At 45.3% G+C, this 18,687-nt stretch overlaps 3 protein-coding genes across 5 annotated transcripts in view; 1 reads left to right on the top strand and 2 right to left on the bottom strand.

Moving 5' to 3' along the window:
- Positions 1-11,945: 11,945 nt before the first annotated feature.
- LOC147990731 (uncharacterized) lies at positions 11,946-12,545 on the top strand. Its single transcript, XM_087538371.1, has one exon. The coding sequence runs from the start codon at positions 11,946-11,948 to the stop codon at positions 12,543-12,545; it is 600 nt and encodes a 199-aa protein (XP_087394497.1).
- A 1,686-nt stretch (positions 12,546-14,231) lies between these two features.
- LOC125528653 (chitinase 2-like) lies at positions 14,232-15,316 on the bottom strand. The gene has a single exon (XM_048693125.2). The coding sequence runs from the start codon at positions 15,251-15,253 to the stop codon at positions 14,309-14,311; it is 945 nt and encodes a 314-aa protein (XP_048549082.1). The 5' UTR covers positions 15,254-15,316; the 3' UTR covers positions 14,232-14,308.
- A 2,493-nt stretch (positions 15,317-17,809) lies between these two features.
- LOC125506089 (ABC transporter G family member 25) overlaps positions 17,810-18,687 on the bottom strand; it is a 36,454-nt gene continuing 35,576 nt past the window's right edge. For all 3 annotated transcript variants that reach the window (XM_048670967.2, XM_087517893.1, XM_048670974.2), the window contains 2 exons: positions 18,189-18,341; positions 17,810-18,108 (listed from right to left, as the gene is read on the bottom strand). In XM_048670967.2, the coding sequence (XP_048526924.2) occupies positions 18,191-18,341 (151 nt within the window). In that variant the 3' untranslated portion in view covers positions 17,810-18,108; positions 18,189-18,190. The remainder of the gene's footprint in view (positions 18,109-18,188; positions 18,342-18,687) is intronic.

Below are 18,687 nucleotides of genomic sequence, written 5' to 3'. Positions count from 1 at the left end.
ACATAAGTCTGAAACATTTGAAAAGTTCAAAGAATTTCAGAGTGAAGTTGAAAATCATCGTAACAAGAAAATAAAATTTCTACGATTTGATCGTGGAGGAGAATATTTGAGTTACGAGTTTGGTGTACATTTGAAACAATGTGGAATAGTTTCGCAACTCACGCCACCCGGAACACCACAGCGTAATGGCGTGTCCGAATGTCGTAATCATACTTTACTAGATATGGTGCGATCTATATGTCTCTTACTGATTTACCGCTATCGTTTTGGGGATACGCTCTAGAGACGGCCGCATTCACGTTAAATAGGGCACCATCAAAATCCGTTGAGACGACACCTTATGAACTGTGGTTTGGCAAGAAACCAAAGTTGTCGTTTCTGAAAGTTTGGGGCTGCGATGCTTATGTAAAAAAGCTTCAACCTGATAAGCTCGAACCCAAATCGGAGAAATGTGTCTTCATAGGATATCCAAAGGAGACTATTGGATACACCTTCTATCACAGATCCGAAGGCAAGACTTTTGTCGCTAAATTCAGAAACTTTCTGGAGAAGGAGTTTCTATCGAAAGAAGTGAGTGGGAGGAAAGTAGAACTTGACGAGGTAACTGTACCTGCTCCCTTATTGGAAAGTAGTGCATCACAGAAAACTGTTTCAGTGACACCTACACCAGTTAGTGAGGAAGCTAATGATAATGATCGTGAAACTTCAGAACAAGATACTACTGAACCTCGTAGATCAACCAGAGTAAGATCCGCGCCAGAGTGGTACGGTAATCCTGTTCTGGAAGTCATGCTACTAGATCATGATGAACCTACGAACTATGAAGAAGCGATGGTGAGCCCAGATTCCGCAAAGTGGCTTGAAGCCATGAAATCTGAGATGGGATCCATGTATGAGAACAAAGTATGGACTTTGGTTGACTTGCCCGATGATCGGCAAGCAATTGAGAATAAATGGATCTTCAAGAAGAAGACTGACGCCGACGATAATATTACTGTCTACAAAGCTCGACTTGTCGCAAAAGGTTTTTGGCAAGTTCAAGGGATTGACTACGATGAGACCTTCTCACCCGTAGCGATGCTTAAGTCTGTCCGAATCATGTTAGCAATTGCCGCATTTTATGATTATGAAATTTGGCAGATGGATGTCAAAACTGCATTCCTGAATGGATTTCTGGAAGAAGAGTTGTATATGATGCAACCAGAAGGTTTTGTCGATCCAAAGGGAGCTAACAAAGTGTGCAAGCTCCAGCGATCCATTTATGGACTGGTGCAAGCCTCTCGGAGTTGGAATAAACGTTTTGATAGTGTGATCAAAGCATTTGGTTTTATACAAACTTTTGGAGAAGCCTGTATTTACAAGAAAGTGAGTGGGAGCTCTGTAGCATTTCTAATATTATATGTGGATGACATATTGCTAATTGGAAATGATGTAGAATTTCTGGATAGCATAAAGAGATACTTGAATAAGAGTTTTTCAATGAAAGACCTCGGTGAAGCTGCTTACATATTAGGTATTAAGATCTATAGAGATAGATCAAGACGCTTAATTGGACTTTCACAAACCACATACCTTGACAAAGTTTTGAAAAAGTTCAAAATGGATCAAGCAAAGAAAGGGTTCTTGCTTGTGTTACAAGGTGTGCAGTTGAGTAAGACTCAATGCCCGACCACTGCAGAAGATAGAGAGAATATGAAAGATGTTCCCTATGCATCAGCCATAGGATCTATCATGTATGCAATGCTGTGTACCAGACATGATGTGTGCCTTGCTATAAGTCTAGCAATGAGGTACCAAAGTAATCCAGGAGTGGATCACTGGACAGCGGTCAAGAACATCCTGAAATACCTGAAAAGGACTAAGGATATGTTTCTCATATATGGAGGTGACAAAGAGCTCATCGTAAAAGGTTACGTTGATGCAAGCTTTGACACTGATCCGGATGATTCTAAATCGTAAACCGGATACGTGTTTACATTAAACGGTGGAGCTGTCAGTTGGTGCAGTTCTAAACAAAGCATTGTAGCGGGATCTACATGTGAAGCGGAGTACATAGCTGCTTCGGAAGCGGCAAATGAAGGAGTCTGGATGAAGGAGTTCATATTCGATCTAGGTGTCATACGTAGTGCATCGGGTCCAATGAAAATCTTTTGTGACAATACTGGTGCAATTGCCTTGGCAAAGGAATCCAGATTTCACAAGAGAACCAAGCACATCAAGAGACGCTTCAATTCCATCCGGGATCTAGTCCAGGTGGGAGACATAGAGATTTGCAAGATACATACGGATCTGAATATTGTAGACCCATTGACTAAGCCTCTTCCACGAGCAAAACATGATCAGCACCAAGGCTCCATGGGTGTTAGAATCATTACTGTGTAATCTAGATTATTGACTCTAGTGCAAGTGGGAGACTGAAGGAAATATGCCCTAGAGGCAATAATAAAGTTATTATTTATTTCCTTATAATCATGATAAATGTTTATTATTCATGCTAGAATTGTATTAACCGGAAACATAATACATGTGTGAATACATAGACAAACAAAGTGTCACTAGTATGCCTCTACTTGACTAGCTCGTTAATCAAAGATGGTTATGTTTCCTAACCATGAACAAGTGGTTGTTATTTGATTAACGGGATCACATCATTAAGTGAATGATCTGATTGACATGACCCATTCCATTAGCTTAGCACCCGATCGTTTAGTATGTTGCTATTGCTTTCTTCATGACTATACATGTTCCTATGACTATGAGATTATGCAACTCCCATTTGCCGGAGGAACACTTTGTGTGCTACCAAACGTCACAACGTAACTGGGTGATTATAAAGGAGCTCTACAGGTGTCTCCAAAGGTAAAGGTTGGGTTGGCGTATTTCGAGATTAGGATTTGTCACTCCGATTGTCGGAGAGGTATCTCTGGGCCCTCTCGGTAATGCACATCACTTAAGCCTTGCAAGCATTGCAACTAATGAGTTAGTTGCGGGATGATGTATTACAGAACGAGTAAAGAGACTTGCCGGTAACGAGATTGAACTAGGTATTTGGAATGCCGACGATCGAATCTCGGGCAAGTAACATACCGATGACAAAGGGAACAACGTATGTTGTTATGCGGTCTGACCGATAAAGATCTTCGTAGAATATGTAGGATCCAATATGGGCATCCAGGTCCCGCTATTGGTTATTGACCGGAGACATGTCTCGGTCATGTCTACATTGTTCTCGAACCCGTAGGGTCCGCACGCTTAAGGTTACGATGACAGTTATATTATGAGTTTATGCATTTTGATGTACCGAAGGTTGTTCGGAGTCCCGGATGTGATCACGGACATGACGAGGAGTCTCGAAATGGCCGAGACATAAAGATTGATATATTGGAAGCCTATGTTTGGATATCGGAAGTGTTCTGGTGAAATCGGGATTTTACCGGAGTACCGGGAGGTTACCGGAACCCCCCGGGAGCTATATGGGCCTTAATGGGCCATAGTGGAAGAAGAGGAGAGGCAGCCAGGGCTTGGGCCGCGCGCCCCTCCCCCCTAGTCCGAATAGGACAAGGAGAGAGGGGGCCGGCGCCCTCCTCCTTCTCTCTCTCTCTCTTTTCCACCTCATGAATCCTATTCCAACAAGGATTGGGGGAGAAGTCCTACTCCCGGAGGGAGTAGGACTCCTCCTGGCGCGCCATATGTGGCCGGCCGGCCTTCCCTTCTTGGTCCTTTATATACGGAGGCAGGGGCACCCCAGAGAGACACAAGTTGATCCACGTGATCTTATTCTTAGCCGTGTGCGGCGCCCCCAGCCACCATAATCCTCGATAATATTGTAGCGGTGCTTAGGCGAAGCCCTGCAGCAGTAGTACATCAAGATCGTCACCACGCCGTCGTGCTGACGGAACTCTTCCCCGACACTTTGCTGGATCGGAGTCCGGGGATCGTCATCGAGCTGAACGTGTGCTAAAACTCGGAGGTGCCGTAGTTTCGGTGCTTGATTGGTCGGGCCGTGAAGACGTATGACTACATCAACCAAACGCTTCCGTTGTCGATCTACAAAGGGTACGTAGATCACACTCCCCTCTCGTTGCTATGCATCACCATGATCTTGCGTGTGCGTAGGAAATTTTTTGAAATTACTACGTTCCCCAACATTACCTACCTGGATAGGCGAGGCCGAGCAGCGTGGAGGAGGGTCGCCGATGAGGAGGCGGCGCTGCAAACAAGGAGTTAAGGTTTCAACTTGGAAAGGAAGGCGGAAACAGGGGAAATGTGGATTTTGGTAAGGGCGAGGGGCAGGGAGGTAGATATTTCCGCGGAAGCCGAAAATTTGGAATCGCTTCAGCGAAAAAACTAGCGCGCAAGGTGTCATCAGACACGGTTCCTTATTCAGAACTGTGTACGATATGTGAACATCACAAACGATTCAAATAGCTTAACCCGTGTGTGTTGAGTTTGAACGTCAAAAATTTTGGTTTTAATTTCCCTGGTTATAGTAGTCATCCACGTCACTGCATAATTTGGGTACACAAAGGAGACTAACTTCTTAATCGAGCAAGTTCAACAATTAAACAGAACTAGCTGACCTAAACATTACTCTAACAAATTAAAGACCGGCGCTCTTAATTAAACAAAACAAAGAGTACTACTACGGCTGGTGCTCGTTGATCTCCGCCGCTGCCTCCATGTCCAGCTCGCGTCTGACGGTCTCCTGGGGAAGGGGCTCCATGGCATCAATTGCACCATACTCGACAAGCATCTCGCCATCCGCATCCGCCATATCTTTGAAATAGGCCGCCATGAGCTGGGTGTGGGAGGCCGCTATCTGGGCTCTAGCGATCTCCGTCGTGGCAAGGTATGCCGCGCAGGAACGGGCGGCTTCTCGAACTCTCTCGGCGATTTCCAACTCTTCGGTCGTGGGTTGTCGACCGTTGTCGGAGAAGCTTTGTTCGATTTGTGCGGTGACCGCCACGAGCTGGGCGTGGACGGCCTCGACATGGTAGTGGGCGGCCTTCATCAGGGCTAAGGCCGCCGCTGCAGAACGGACAGCTGTTGTGCCACTCTTGCCAGTTGCTATCCCCGAGGCAGATGTTTCTGCCGCCGCCTAAGAAGCAACAGCGGCCATTTGGGCTGCCTTGGTCGCCCGGACGCAGACTGTGGTCGCCCCCACGAAGCTTCTTAGAATGCGCCTGGCGGCTGCGGTTGCGCTCTCGTCGGAGTGGACCGCCAAAGTTGCCCTCACGACGTGGGTCTCGTCCCCATCTTTCACCGATGACGAATGAATAGTGAAATGATATTTGGGGAGTGAGCTAGTGTGCTTGAAACGTCGGCTGTGGACTGTAGCCGACGCACCTTCTCTCGTAAGCCATAGGCGTAGTATACACCCACGGTGCTCCAAGATATTTTGTGTTGCGTCTCACACGGTTGGTGATAATAAACTGTGTGTGATCTACTTGATTTATTGTCTTGATCTGAATTGCGTAATGGGGTCACAACTACAAAGGATGGTGTTTGAATTGCTAGAACTTTTATCTGTAGTGAACATGCAACTATAGGTGTGTCGTAAAAAAATTGGAATTATTCAGCATTCGTTTGGACATTTTTATACATTAACTTGGCTTTGTAGGCATTCAGGTGCATAATTCTAATTTGAACTACATGCAAATGCTCCAGTGCATATAAACGGGTTGAAAAATCAAATCTGTGTCCTTGGTTGCATGCTTAGGTCCCATGCAAGAAATAGGAATGAATGTCACACACCCTGCCACCGTCACTCGGCCGCAAACATTGAGATACCTGGTTTTTAAATTCTAGTAAATTCAAAACTCGTTTGAAATTCATGAAACTTGGCATGCTATCATGGAGCGGCATCAACATGTTGTGGTAAAAAATTTGTCCCATTTGGGGCAGGTTTGGGTATAAGCTTCTCATAAACCAGAGCTTCTCATAACAACCGTGATGGTTTCGGTAGGGAACGTGCCACCTTTTGGGACGAAACGATATCCGTTGCCTCTTATTGCTTTCAAAAAATTCAAGTGTCAACATAGAACAACAATATTGTTGTGTTTAATTTTAGAATTTTTCGGGGTTCATTTGGACATTTTTATACATTAACTGGGTTTCCCAGGCATTTTATGTGCATAATTCAAATTTGAACTACATGCAAATTCTCCAGTGCATATAAACTGGTTGAAGTATCAAATCGGTGTCCTTGGTTGTATGCTTAGGTCCCATGCAAGAAATTAGAATGAATTTCAAACACCCTGCCACCGTCACTCGGCCGCAAACATTGAGATACCTGGTTTTTAAATTCTAGTATATCCAAAACTCGTCTGAAATTCATGAAACTTGGCATGCTATCATGGAGCGGCATCAACATGCCATGGTAAAAAAAATGTCCCATTTGGGGCAAGTTTGGGTATAAGCTTCTCACAAACCAGAGCTTCTCACAATAAGCGTGATGGTTTCGGTAGGGAACGTGCCACCTTTGTGGACGAAATGATATCCATTGCCTCTTATTGATTTCAAGAAAATTCAAGTGTCAAAATAGAACAACATGAGTGGTGTGTTTAATTTTGGAATTTTTCGGGGTTCGTTTGGATATTTTTATACATTAACTGGGTTTCTCAGGCATTTTATGTGCATAATTCAAATTTGAACTACATGCACATTCTCCAGTGCATATAAACTGGTTGAAAAATCAAATATGTGTCCTTGGTTGCATGCTTAGGTCCCATGCAAGAAATGGGAATGAATTTCAAACACCCTGCCACCGTCACTCGGCCGCAAACATTGTGATATCTGGTTTTTAAATTCTAGTAAATCCAAAAATCATATGAAATTCATGGAACTTGGCATGCTATCATGGAGCGGCATCAACATGCCGTGATAAAATTTTTGTCCCATTCGGGGCAGGTTTGAGTATAAACTTCTCATAAATCAGAGCTTCTCACAACAAGCGTGATGGTTTCGATAGGGAACGTGCCACCTTTGGGGACGAAACGATATCTGTTTCCTCTTATTGCTTTCAAAAAAATCCGAGTGTCAACATACAACAACAGGAGTGTTGTGTTTAATTTTGGAATTTTTCGTGGTTCATTTGGACATTTTTATACATTAACTGGGTTTCCCATGCATTTTATGTGCATAATTCAAATTTGAACTACATGCACATTCTCCAGTGCATATAAACTGGTTGAAAAATCAAATATGTGTCCTTGGTTGCATGCTTAGGTCCCATGCAAGAAATGGGAATGAATTTCAAACACCCTACCACCATCACTCGGCCGCAAACATTGAGATACCTGGCTTTTAAATTCTAGTAAATCCAAAGGTGGTCTAAAATTCATGAAACTTGGCATGCTATCATGGAGCAGCATCAACATGCCGTGATAAAAAATTTGTCCCATTTAGGGCAGATTTGGGTATAAGCTTCTCATAGACCAGAGCTTCTCACAACAAGCGTGATGGTTTCGGTAGGGAACGTGTCACCTTCGGGGATGAAACAATATCCGTTGCCTCTTATTGCTTTCAAAAAAAATCGAGTGTCAACATAGAACAACGGGAGTGTTGTGTTCAATTTTGGAATTTTTTGGGGTTCGTTTGGACATTTTTATACATTAACTGGGTTTTCCACGCATTTTATGCGCATAATTCAAATTTGAACTACATGCACATTTCCCAAGTGCATATAAACTGGTTGAAAAAACAAATATGTGTCCTTGGTTGCATGCTTAGGTCCCATGCAAGAAATGGGAATGGATTTCAAACACCCTGCCACCGTCACTCGGTCGCAAACATTGAGATACCTGACTTTTAAATTCTAGTAAATCCAAAATTCGTATGAAATTCATGACACTTGGAATGATATGATGGAGCAGCATCAACATACCGTGGTAAAAATTTTGTTCCATTTGGGGCAGGTTTGGGTATAAACTTCTCACAAACATTAGCTTCTCACAACAAGCGTGATGGTTTCGGTAGGGAACGTGCCACCTTTGAGGATGAAACGATATCCGTTGCCTCTTATTGCTTTCAAAAATTTTCTAGTGTCAACATAGAACAACAGGAGTGTTGTGTTTACTTTTGGAATTTTTCGGGGTTTGTTTGGACATTTTTATACATTTACTGGATTTTCTAGGCATTTCATGTGCATAATTCAAATTTGAACTACATGCACAAGCTCTAGTGCATATAAATTGGTTGAAAAATCAAATATGTGTCCTTCGGGGCATGCTTAGGTCCCATGCAAGAAATGGAAATGAATTTCAAACACCGGGACACTATTGATTGCCAAAAAACGTTGAGATACTTTGTTTTTAGATTCTAGTAAATCCAAAACTCATCTGAAATTCATGATACTTGGCATGCTATAATGGAATGGCACCCGACATGCTGTGGTATTTTTCGTGTCCATTTTAAGAGAAGGCGCACTCGAATAACAGCCAACAAAGGCATTTTGAAACAAATAGTGTTTGTTTTGTTAACCACTGTAACATCTCTAACGTTTTGTATAATTTGAATTGTGTGTGTTCTGTTAACCATTCACGTGACGCCATGCCTCACTCTTTTAATGGCTAGGAGGTGCCGTCGGACAGGTGCTTGAGTGCTTGACTAAATGGAAGGCATGTGAGCTGTACTCCAATGCGGAGGCTCACCGAGAACCGTGCAAGCTATACGCCGCGTAGACTCACCGGGAAGCGGGCCCTTTGACTTTCATGGCCACCTGCCTTGCTCGCATCCTCTACATTAATGGCGCCCAAGCCATTGTTTAATATTATTTTTAAATATAAAACGCTAATCGCAAACGGTAGCTTCCCCAGGAAGCCAAGAGAAAATGTGTCGAGTAGGATTTATGCAGCTCTTGATCGCAAACGTTTTAGATAGAACACCCATATGCAAAATGAGAGCTATGGTCTTTCCCCTTAAGTCGAGGGAAAACCCACAGCGCAGGATTTGTGCATCCCTTCAACGCAAACGGTTGTTTTGGATGACCCGTGTGCAACCACGTACAAACAATTTGGTAAGATTTGCATCTGTCATATTGGGTATGTTGCCAATTGTCAAACTGGAAAGATTTACATTTGTTGAGTAACGTTACCATTTGTCAATCCTTGTAACACTGCGATTTGTCAAAATATGCAGCTAGAAATCACTAGCACTATCTAATTTTTGCAACTAAAATTCAGTAATTAAGCATAGATTTTATTTATAGATTAAGCATTCGTTCTTAATTTATAAAAATAATTCAAATCGACAGCTAAACCGGTGAAACTTTTCCCCAATTATTGCCAACCACGTACTGAAATAGCTAGTTCAACTAGATATACTAGCTAATTTTAAGTATGTTGTATAGTTCGACCACACGTTTATAATCAGATGAACTGAACAAAATAGCCCCTAAATACTAATACTACCACGAAGGGGCTTTGTGCTATTTCTGGCAGTCTCTCCTCTGCCGAGCGCGCTCAGTAAGATGCAGTTACGTGCGGCACAATGGAGTTACACGCTGCAAATTAGAACTGCCATCAGGGCTTGCCGATATTCCTGGCCGTTCGGCTTCCCCTTTAATTCCCGCGGCCATTATAACCTTAGTCTCTTCAACCTTTCGATCGCGCCCCACAACACAACAAGCACACCCATGACGACACATAGAGAGGGGATGTCCAGCGGCACTCCAATGGAGTTCGGCGAGGATAGAGTGGAGACCCACGCGAGGGAGACAGATCTCTCGGTGGTGTACACCATCGACCCAGCCGTGGTGGACGACTACATCAACAACGTTGAGCAGTTGCTTGCTCGCTACAAGTACAAGGTGGTCGGCATCGACCTCCACTACACCGCCGGTCGTCCCGACATAGATTAGAAGGTTGTCGTCGCCTAATTGTGCGTGCGCCATCATGTCCTCATCTACCACTACTGCATGGCCACAGGGCCTTGCAACCGTTTCAATAGGTTTTTCAACAGCACCGACTACAAGTTCACAATGGTGGAAACCACCGATGATGTAAACGCGCTCAGTGTTACGGGCTTGGCCTGCAAGAACCTTGTCGAAATCCGTGACCACTATAGGGTCTGAGGCAGCACGAAGGACTCCCTGGTCGAACTCGCCTCGGCCATCATCGACCCCTACTACGAAAAGATGAAGCAGGATGCCCAGAGAACAAGTCCTCTGGCATAGGGCCTGGATGACGCAACTAGATGAACCTCACCTCAGGTTCGCGGCCAAGAGCGTGTACACATGCTACGAGATGCACAGGCGGATCGTTGACATGAGGAAGTGCCTCGTTACCCAAATCGGCAAGCCCGGATCGAGCCACAAGCAGAGCAAGCGTCACAAGAAGTAGATGATGATCAGATGATCGTTTATGCTAGTTAATCATGCATGTAATATATAGTTTACTTTATTGCTGTATGGAAATGTCATGTGTGTAGTAGCCACCTATGTAATTATGCATGTAATAGTTTACTTTGATGTGTGCAAATGCCATGGTTGTAGTAGCCACCTATGTAAATGGATGTTTAATTTGGTTATGCAAGCATGTCCTTATAAGTGTGTGTGTGTGTGTGTGTGTTGTTGTTGTTGTTGTTGTTGTTGTTCTGTATACAATCCCATCACACAACACACACGTCTTATTAGCAGCAACTGTCTGTGTTATTATCGGTCTTCACACACATTTCTAATTACAGACCTGTTTGCCGCGTATCACCACATCTTGTTAAGTTGAACTGTTTCTGTTCTCATGTCTCAACGCAAACAGGTCATCCGAGTGAACCGCATGTCGTATATCACACACACCTTCATCTGGCTGACCGTTTCTTTTATGTTGCCTAATCACAAACAATTCATCCGAGTGAACCATATGCTGTATATCGCACACACCTCCATTTAGCTGCCCATTTCTTTTGTTCCTCCTCATCGCAAACAGTTAACTGAACTGAACTGTATGCCCTGCATCGCACACGCAACTAAAATCTGAACCGTGTTTGATGGCTCCGCCATCGCAAATGGTTTGCACCTTTTTTGACGGTTTTTTACACCATCGTTTGTGATTATGGCATCGCACACAGTTTCGTCGAAGGGTCTCTGATCATAGTGTCGTGTTAGCAGCATCCTGCAGTAGTGCCACTTTCTAATACAAAAATAATCTTTGCAAATAATGCACAGAATAAGTGCACAAAGCATAGGCCAATTATACCCTTTTACCTGTTTGACTAAAACATAGCACAAGCTCCTTCCAAATCGGCATGAATCCTAGCTCATAACACGGCCGCCGCCCCAGCTGTCCCGCCACCGCCGCCGTCGCCCCTACTGCTCTCCGGTGGCCCCTGCTAGCCCGCCGCCGTATCCCCTGCTGCTCCCTGGAGGCCTTTGCTGCTCCCGGCGTCTCGCGCTCACCTTGAGGTGGACCAACACAACGCAGCAGCACATAGCAGCGACGGCGGCAGCACACAACAGCAGCTTCACAAAGCATCATGGTCACAACCCAGCCAACAACAGAGCACGTGCACTGGTAGGAGCAGCCGCTCGAGTCACCGCCGCTCCTCATGCTGGTACGTCAAGCTCGGCCTCGACCGCTCCCCTCCTCGCCTAGATGCGAGTAAATTGCATGAAACCACTACTTTGAAGGCTAGGTTTGCAGAAAACACTACGTTACATTTTTTGCAAAAAACACCGTGTCTACCGTAATCATTTTGCAAAAACCACTGATCGGCGGATTAGAACGCTTTAAGTACGTTTATGACATGTGGGTTCTGATTTTGCTGACATGGCATAACGGCTCGGCCGAGACGGCGTTAGATCAAGAATTTGACTAGATTTACAAACTAGTCCCTGCAATTTTACATGAAAGCGCCTCAATCAAAATCAGAAAAGCAATCAGCTCCATGGGCTACCAAGCACGACGAGGGCATAACAGTCGATCCGATTCAGCTGCATCCGCAGCGTCTCCATGCAGCCCAACCCGGCCAACATGTATGCCTGCTGCCTTCAGGCGCGCGTTGACATCACCCAGGGCGTCCCGCGTAACGCCGCCGCCGGCTGCTGCCCCGACTGCTTCTCCTACCTCCAGCCGCAGCGCTCCTGGCTCCGTGCCGGCCCGGAGTCCCCCGAGCACCCGCTCGCTCGCCTACGGATCTCGCTCTCCGGCGTCGAGTTCGTCTTCTCCGAGCCCCACTCCAAGCGCCTCCGCCTCAAGCTCCGCCTCCGCAGCGAGGTCCTCAACGACATCGTCCTCGAGCAGACCCACCCCGTCGAGTTCGCCGTCCACGACCGCTTCTGTGACTCGTGCGCCCGCGCCCAGCCAAGCCCGACCAGTGGGCCGCCCTCGTCCAGTTCCGCCAGCACGTTCCACACCGCCGCACCTTCCTCGCAGCTCCTCTTCAAGCATGGCCAAACTGCGCTCGCCATCCGCGTCGCCTCGGCTCCCGGCGGCCTCAACTTCTTCTTCGGCTCACGCTCGCACGCCGCACGCCTCGTCGTCTTCTTGGTACAGTCGAGCGTGCGTTCCACCATGAGAAACGGGATCGAGAAAGGGAGTAATTTCGGGTGAGAGGAAGAGAAGAATCGAAGAAGAAGATCCAGCTAACAAGTGGGCCCGTCTCTGGCGTGACGCCGTCTCGGCCGAGCTGTTATGCCACGTCAGCAAAATCAGGACCCACCTATCATAAACATACTTAAAGCGTTCTAATCCGCCGATCAGTGGTTTTTGCAAAATGATTACAGTAGATATGGTGTTTTTTGCAAAGAAAAATGTAACGTAGTGTTTTTTGCAAATCTAGCCTTCAAAATGGTGGTTGCGTGCAATTTACTCCCTGAATGCCGATGGGTTACAGCCCGGACATGCCCGCCGCGCCTGGCCATTGTGTCCGTGCAGGTGTAGCAACTCGTCCGCCATGCCGATGCCCACCGCGCAGGTGTAGCAGCTCGTTGTGGACGTGCCCGCCGTGCCTGGTCGTTGGGTCCGCCATGCGCAGCGCCATCTCACCGGCCGCAGTAGCTCGGCTACAGGTCGAGCTTGGTCATTGCGGCCACCGCGCGCAGCTCCAGCGATGAACCCCGCCGCCACCGCTACCCCGCCACTCCTGCTGCTTCCCATAGGCGGAGTCCCCGCACGCCACCCCGCTGCTCCTGGCCGGTGCCCCTTTCTTCCCCCCAACACCGCTGTCTGCTGCTCACGACCGTCGTCGCTCCGCACTAGCACGGGCCCCCGACCAGCCCAGGCAATAGTCTGCTACGCACCCGGTGGCAGCGTGAGCCACGTCCAGTACGCGCGTTGGGCAGGCAGCGCGCGGCGGCGAAGGATCAGGAGAGGCGCACCCGCGGATCCAGTGTGGTGCCTCATGGTAGAGGTGCAAGCGTGAGTCGTCGTCGAGGAGCCGCCGCCATCTCCTGCCATCTCTGCGGGCGAAAGAAGGGGATGAGAATGACGACCGAGAACTTCTCTCCCGTCCTGGTCAATCGAACGGCAAGGGTATTTTGGACTTTTCCTATGGGGCCCAACCGACAGATAGCAAATTATCAAAGTTCCAAGTAAAGGGTGGCACCAGAAAAATATCAAAGTCCAAAGTAAGTTGTGGCAAATAATCACAAATCCCCCTTTTTATGTTTTTTGAGTTTTGTTAGGATTTGTGTCCTGCTTAGAGATGCGAGGCGGCGGCAACTCTCTGTAGGTGGAATAAGGTCTTTCCTGCCTAGCCCTAGTTCTGATGGTGTTTCTAGCATCGTCAGGGGGCGTATGAAGGTTTATCTCCGGCGGATCTCATGGAATTCGTTCGGCGTTTGTCTTCGGTGGATCTACGTGGATCCGGTTTTCGTTCGTCTGTCTACAGGTTGGATCCTTCCAATCTACGCTTCTCTTCATCGGCGACGATTGTTGTTCTGATGCGTTGGTCCCATCGGGTCTTAGCACGACAACTTCTCGACTGTTTACTACAACAAGGTTTGCTCGTCTTCGACGAGGGAGGGTGATGACGGCGGCGCGCCTTCAGCTAGCTCCAGTGCTTATAGTCATCACTAGGTGGTTTACGAACCTGAATGTATTTTTTATTTCTGTGTTTTTTATACTACCTTAAGGGTCGAAGAATAGATTGGAAGTTTCTCTTGCAAAAGGAAAGTTTAGAGGAAGGGCTAGAAAGTTATGGATATGTTGAGAATGTGCTATAAATAAATCTCAAATGTAAATATTACGTACATTTTCCAATAATTTTAAGCCTAATAGGGTGCAGTCAACCAACAATTAAAATCGGATGCTCATTTTATTCCATATGATTTCTCTAAAAAATCGATATACGCAAACCAAGAAGCTGTGGGTAACTAGTAAGTGGTGGCATCAGTCAACAGGGCCTGCGACTGTGTCTCATACTTGAATCCTTGGTTCCGGGAATGGTCTGCAGCCCAGACAAAGATGCCGTAGAGCTTGCCCTGCCCCTGCAGAGTCCGGCAAGCACTGAGCGCGGTGTCGACCGGCACCGAGGTGTTCGTCGCCGCCGTGGTGAAGCTGGCCAGGATGTTGGCTCCAGGGTAGTTGGCGATCTGCTCGTCGAAGAGGCTGACGTACTTCGCCGCGGTGGTGCTTGCGCCGTAGGCGTAGAACTGGAAGTTGACGTAGTCTATGGCGGCCCCGTGCGCCGCCCACAGCGTCCTGTAGTAGCGCTGCACGTCGGCGTTGCCGTACGGCGCGATGGACGCGAACCTGATGATGCCGCTGCTCTTGAGCGCCGCCACGAGACGGCCGGCGCACTCGGCGAAGGTGCCCGGGTCCACCTGGAACTGCTCGTAGTCGATGTCGATGCCGTCCAGGTCGTACCGCTGGATGATGCCGGTCAGCGAGTCGACGGCGTTGCGGACCCAGGAGTCAACGCCGGAGGTGACGTTGAAGAACACGGGCCTGCCGTTGACCGTGGCGCCGCCGAGGCTGACGGCCACGCGCACGTTGGGGTTCCGCCGCTTGACCTCGGCGACCGCGGCGGGGGTGAGCACCGTGTCCTGCCAGAAGACGTTGAACCGGCCGTTGGTCGGGGACGGTGGCTCCGTCGCGGTGGTGTAGTCGATGACGAACGCGAGGATGAAGTCGAACCGGGCGCGCGGGTCGACCGGCACGTCCGCGAACCTGACGCCGTTGTAGAGGGCGCCGATGTAGTCACGGAAGAGGTTGGAGTTGGAGCTTCCTGCCGCGGTGGCCATTGCTGCTGGGGCGTGTAGATGGAGGGCGAGGAAGGCGGGGAGAAGAGTCGCTGCGATGAGCTTTGTGGAGCCCATTGGTGGCTTTTGTTACTCCTGCTTTTGTTCGGGGGAGCGATTGGTTTTTGCACAGCTTGGATGGTTCAGCCGCAGTATTTATAAATGCTAGTGCGTTTTGCGGCTAACGATCAAAACAAGCGATCGAATGGACTTGTTCTGCAGGTGATCAAAGTCATCTGCTTACTTTTCAACAGAAAATCTCCTCCTCAATCGCTGACTCTTGACATTGCAGATACATTCACACGGAATAATGCATATGGAGAATTCATAATGTAACAGATTAATTAAGCGAACTGTCTTCACTCTTCAGGAATATACGATGCTTTGTAATCCCTCTGTTCACTGTTCAAAAACGTCCTACATTAGTGAACAGAGGGTGTAGTAGTTAATAAGCAACTTTGACCACCAATTTTCAAACCACATAATATTTTATGTTCAGTATAATAAATGTTGTTTCATCTGGAAAATAATAATAATGTTGTTTTAGGGTGTTGAGATGGATATAGTTACTCCCTCTGTACCATAATTCTTGTCGTGGTTTTAGTTCAGAGGGGGTACTTTTATGTGAATATGTTGACATGGAATTCTAGGATACTATGAAAATACTAACATTTATATTTTACCAATCCAAATAATATATTTAAAGCTTATGGCATTCAAGATATATATTTATGTTTATCTTCGTCTTCATCTTCAAACTCGCCGGCAGGGAAAACTTGGAAAGGTCGGACTTGGTACTACCAAGATTTTAATTATAAGGTGGGAAGTCCACGGAAATGACTTCTATGTTCCAACATTACTGCCACAATGGCTGTGGGAATTCTTCCAGAAGATAGTACATGCCCTGGATGGCAGGACGGTAGGATTAGGCACACGATCCAAGAAGTCAACTGTTGCATTGCTATGTGATTGAGTTTACCAGCTACCAGCTACAGTACAAGATTGTAATTTTCATAGCTGTGACTGTAGCGACGTGGAAATAATGGTTACTAATAGAGAAATGTCTAACAGCTCTGGGTGCCCCTACACTCTCATGATCAGTAAATTCATAAAAAATTAAAAGAAAATAAAAAAAGCTGAAACTTTTAGGGATCAAAGACTATCAAAGGTTTGATGTTCCTGCAAAGTTTCAGCAACAAATAACCTTCGTGGAGCCCTCTCCAAAAAAACAAAATCACTGCTCAAAAATGCACATAAAGTTTGAACAATGATTTTGATTTTTTATTTGAGTGCTCTTTGAATGTTATTTTTAGCTAAAACTTTGCAAGATCATCAAAAGTTACATGATGTTCGATGTCCCAAAGTTTCAGATTTTTTTTTGTTTTGTTTTGAATTTTTTTTGAATTTACTGTTCATAGAGGGTGTAGGGGCACCCGGGGGCTGAAAATCATGTCTCTTACTAATAGTATCGCTAGCTTTTTACCTAAAAGGAGAAATGTATGTGTGGAAGATTGAGGAATTTTGAGTGTTTGGAGTTTTGACTTCGAGCATGTGTAGCAGTAAAAAATTCTCCTTACAAGATCCAAGATCCCAATTTGATAATGTTGGTATACCTATGACTTAAAGTGATTTATTTATCATAAAAGGCTAGAAAATTAATCCTTACTTAGATTTTGAGGGCTGAAAATCACTTTCTGGCGTAACATCCGGGCCCAGCTTGGATCGGTTCACTTAGAATACCTAAGTTGGGGAAGCATGACGAAATGATTTGAGAAATATGATTTTAGGAATAGCTTTAAAAAAATGGTAGACTTACACGTGATATTTACGGACTTAACAGGACTAACCCCCCTACTACCCTCACTACCCCCCCCCCCCCCCCCTCCGAGCTTCAGTGTGGGCCTCGCTTCCCCCTAATTACGAATCAAAACAGCCCACATCAGCCTGTATGTCACCTCCCGAAAAAGTTGTGCGTAGTTGTAGCATTGCTCCTTTAGAAATAGAAGATCACAACAGTGTTATAAGATCAAGAGCCTTTAGAAATAGAAATAGAAATAGAAATATATATATATATATATATATATATATATACCTCATTATTATTTTTAATATACTTATGGGAGTACGTACTCTTGCTCCTCATATACCATATAGATGAATCTTTTATACCTTATTATTATTTTTAATACACTTCATTGATAATTACTAGATACCCTAAAATGGATTTCATGAAAAAAAAATCATGTGTGCCTCGTATTTTCAAAGGTTTATGTATATACTAATTTGTTTGTACGTGAAAAAGGTATATTACAAAAAGTACGTCGCAAATGATATTTTTTTAACAAAACTCGTATTGAGATATCTTAGAATATTTAATGAAGTATATTGAGAATGATAAGGGGGTATAGTCAATGCATATACGAGGTATATTGAATATGGGAGCACATACTCTCAGGAGTACAGAAAATGAGTCCTATATATATGTATGTGTGTGTGTGTGTTTTTTTTCTTGTTATACATTCAAGGATCTTTCTCAATAAAAAAAGAGTTGCACCTTCCGCAGAATCCAAGGTAAGTGTGAGTTCCAGAGAAATGTGGATAATGTATTAAAACGACCAGACTGCTTTTCTGTCCTAGTAGAACTGGATTTCACACTTTTCATACAGCAAAATAAAATACAAAGGGACAATTTGAGATTACATTTGCATTCGAGAAATGAAGGGCAGCAAGTGTACAAACATATATGCTACCTATGTAGGCCCGATCCCCCCAAGAGCTTATGGACAAGAATAATAATTACAAATCTGCATATATTCTCGAGATCTCTACTCTACCAATGTGATAACCTTGTTATATACAAATTCCGCAGCAGTTGAATCTTGAATATTCAAGAGAACAAACCCTTGTTCTTTAGTTCGCGAGATGCTAAGAACCTTCATAATCCACATATCCAGGTTAAGTGAAATGAAAGCAGAAGAAAAATTGACAAAAACCTAATTATGTGCATACTTACGTCTATCTTAGCTTCAACAGACTAAGCAGAGCAACAAACCGGAAGAGTACACCATTAAGCATCATAATGCCGATGCAGATTGCAAAATAATTGATATTATAACCACCTTTTAGCAGTGCTCCACATCGAGTAATCAGCCATACACCAGAATACCTGAAGGGTAATACCGTAAGAATATGTGTTAGGATAAAGGGTAAAAGGCTTTAAGTTTGATTGTTATACTAACAGAAGAAACATTTGTACTGGACTTATAAAAGTTGGGGACCTGGTTACCTAAAATTTCTACAGGGCAACTGAACGAGGAACTGCTGATATTTAGTAATTTACTCTAGAGACTTTAGTACCAAATAAAAATAAAAATACATATGCACTAAGAGGATTAGTTACAATTTTCAGTATATGCCGGGGTGATCATTGCCTGCAACAACTTGCATGTGAAAATATTATAGATATGAATGAACAATTAGCTCAATATGCTTTTCTAGGAGTTAATGTTGCC

This window comes from Triticum urartu, chromosome 1A (assembly GCF_056163025.1).
Source record: "Triticum urartu cultivar PI428250 chromosome 1A, HENAU_Tu73, whole genome shotgun sequence".
NCBI classification, from domain to species: Eukaryota; Viridiplantae; Streptophyta; class Magnoliopsida; order Poales; family Poaceae; genus Triticum; species Triticum urartu.
Note: the sequence above shows the minus strand (reverse complement) of the source record. Positions and strands in the feature narration are given on the sequence as shown.

What these genes read in the sequence shown, in the direction of transcription:
- LOC125528653 (XM_048693125.2), bottom strand. Translation starts at nt 15,253, where the DNA reads ATGGGCTCCACAAAGCTCATCGCAGCGACTCTTCTCCCCGCCTTCCTC.
- LOC147990731 (XM_087538371.1), top strand. Translation starts at nt 11,946, where the DNA reads ATGCAGCCCAACCCGGCCAACATGTATGCCTGCTGCCTTCAGGCGCGC.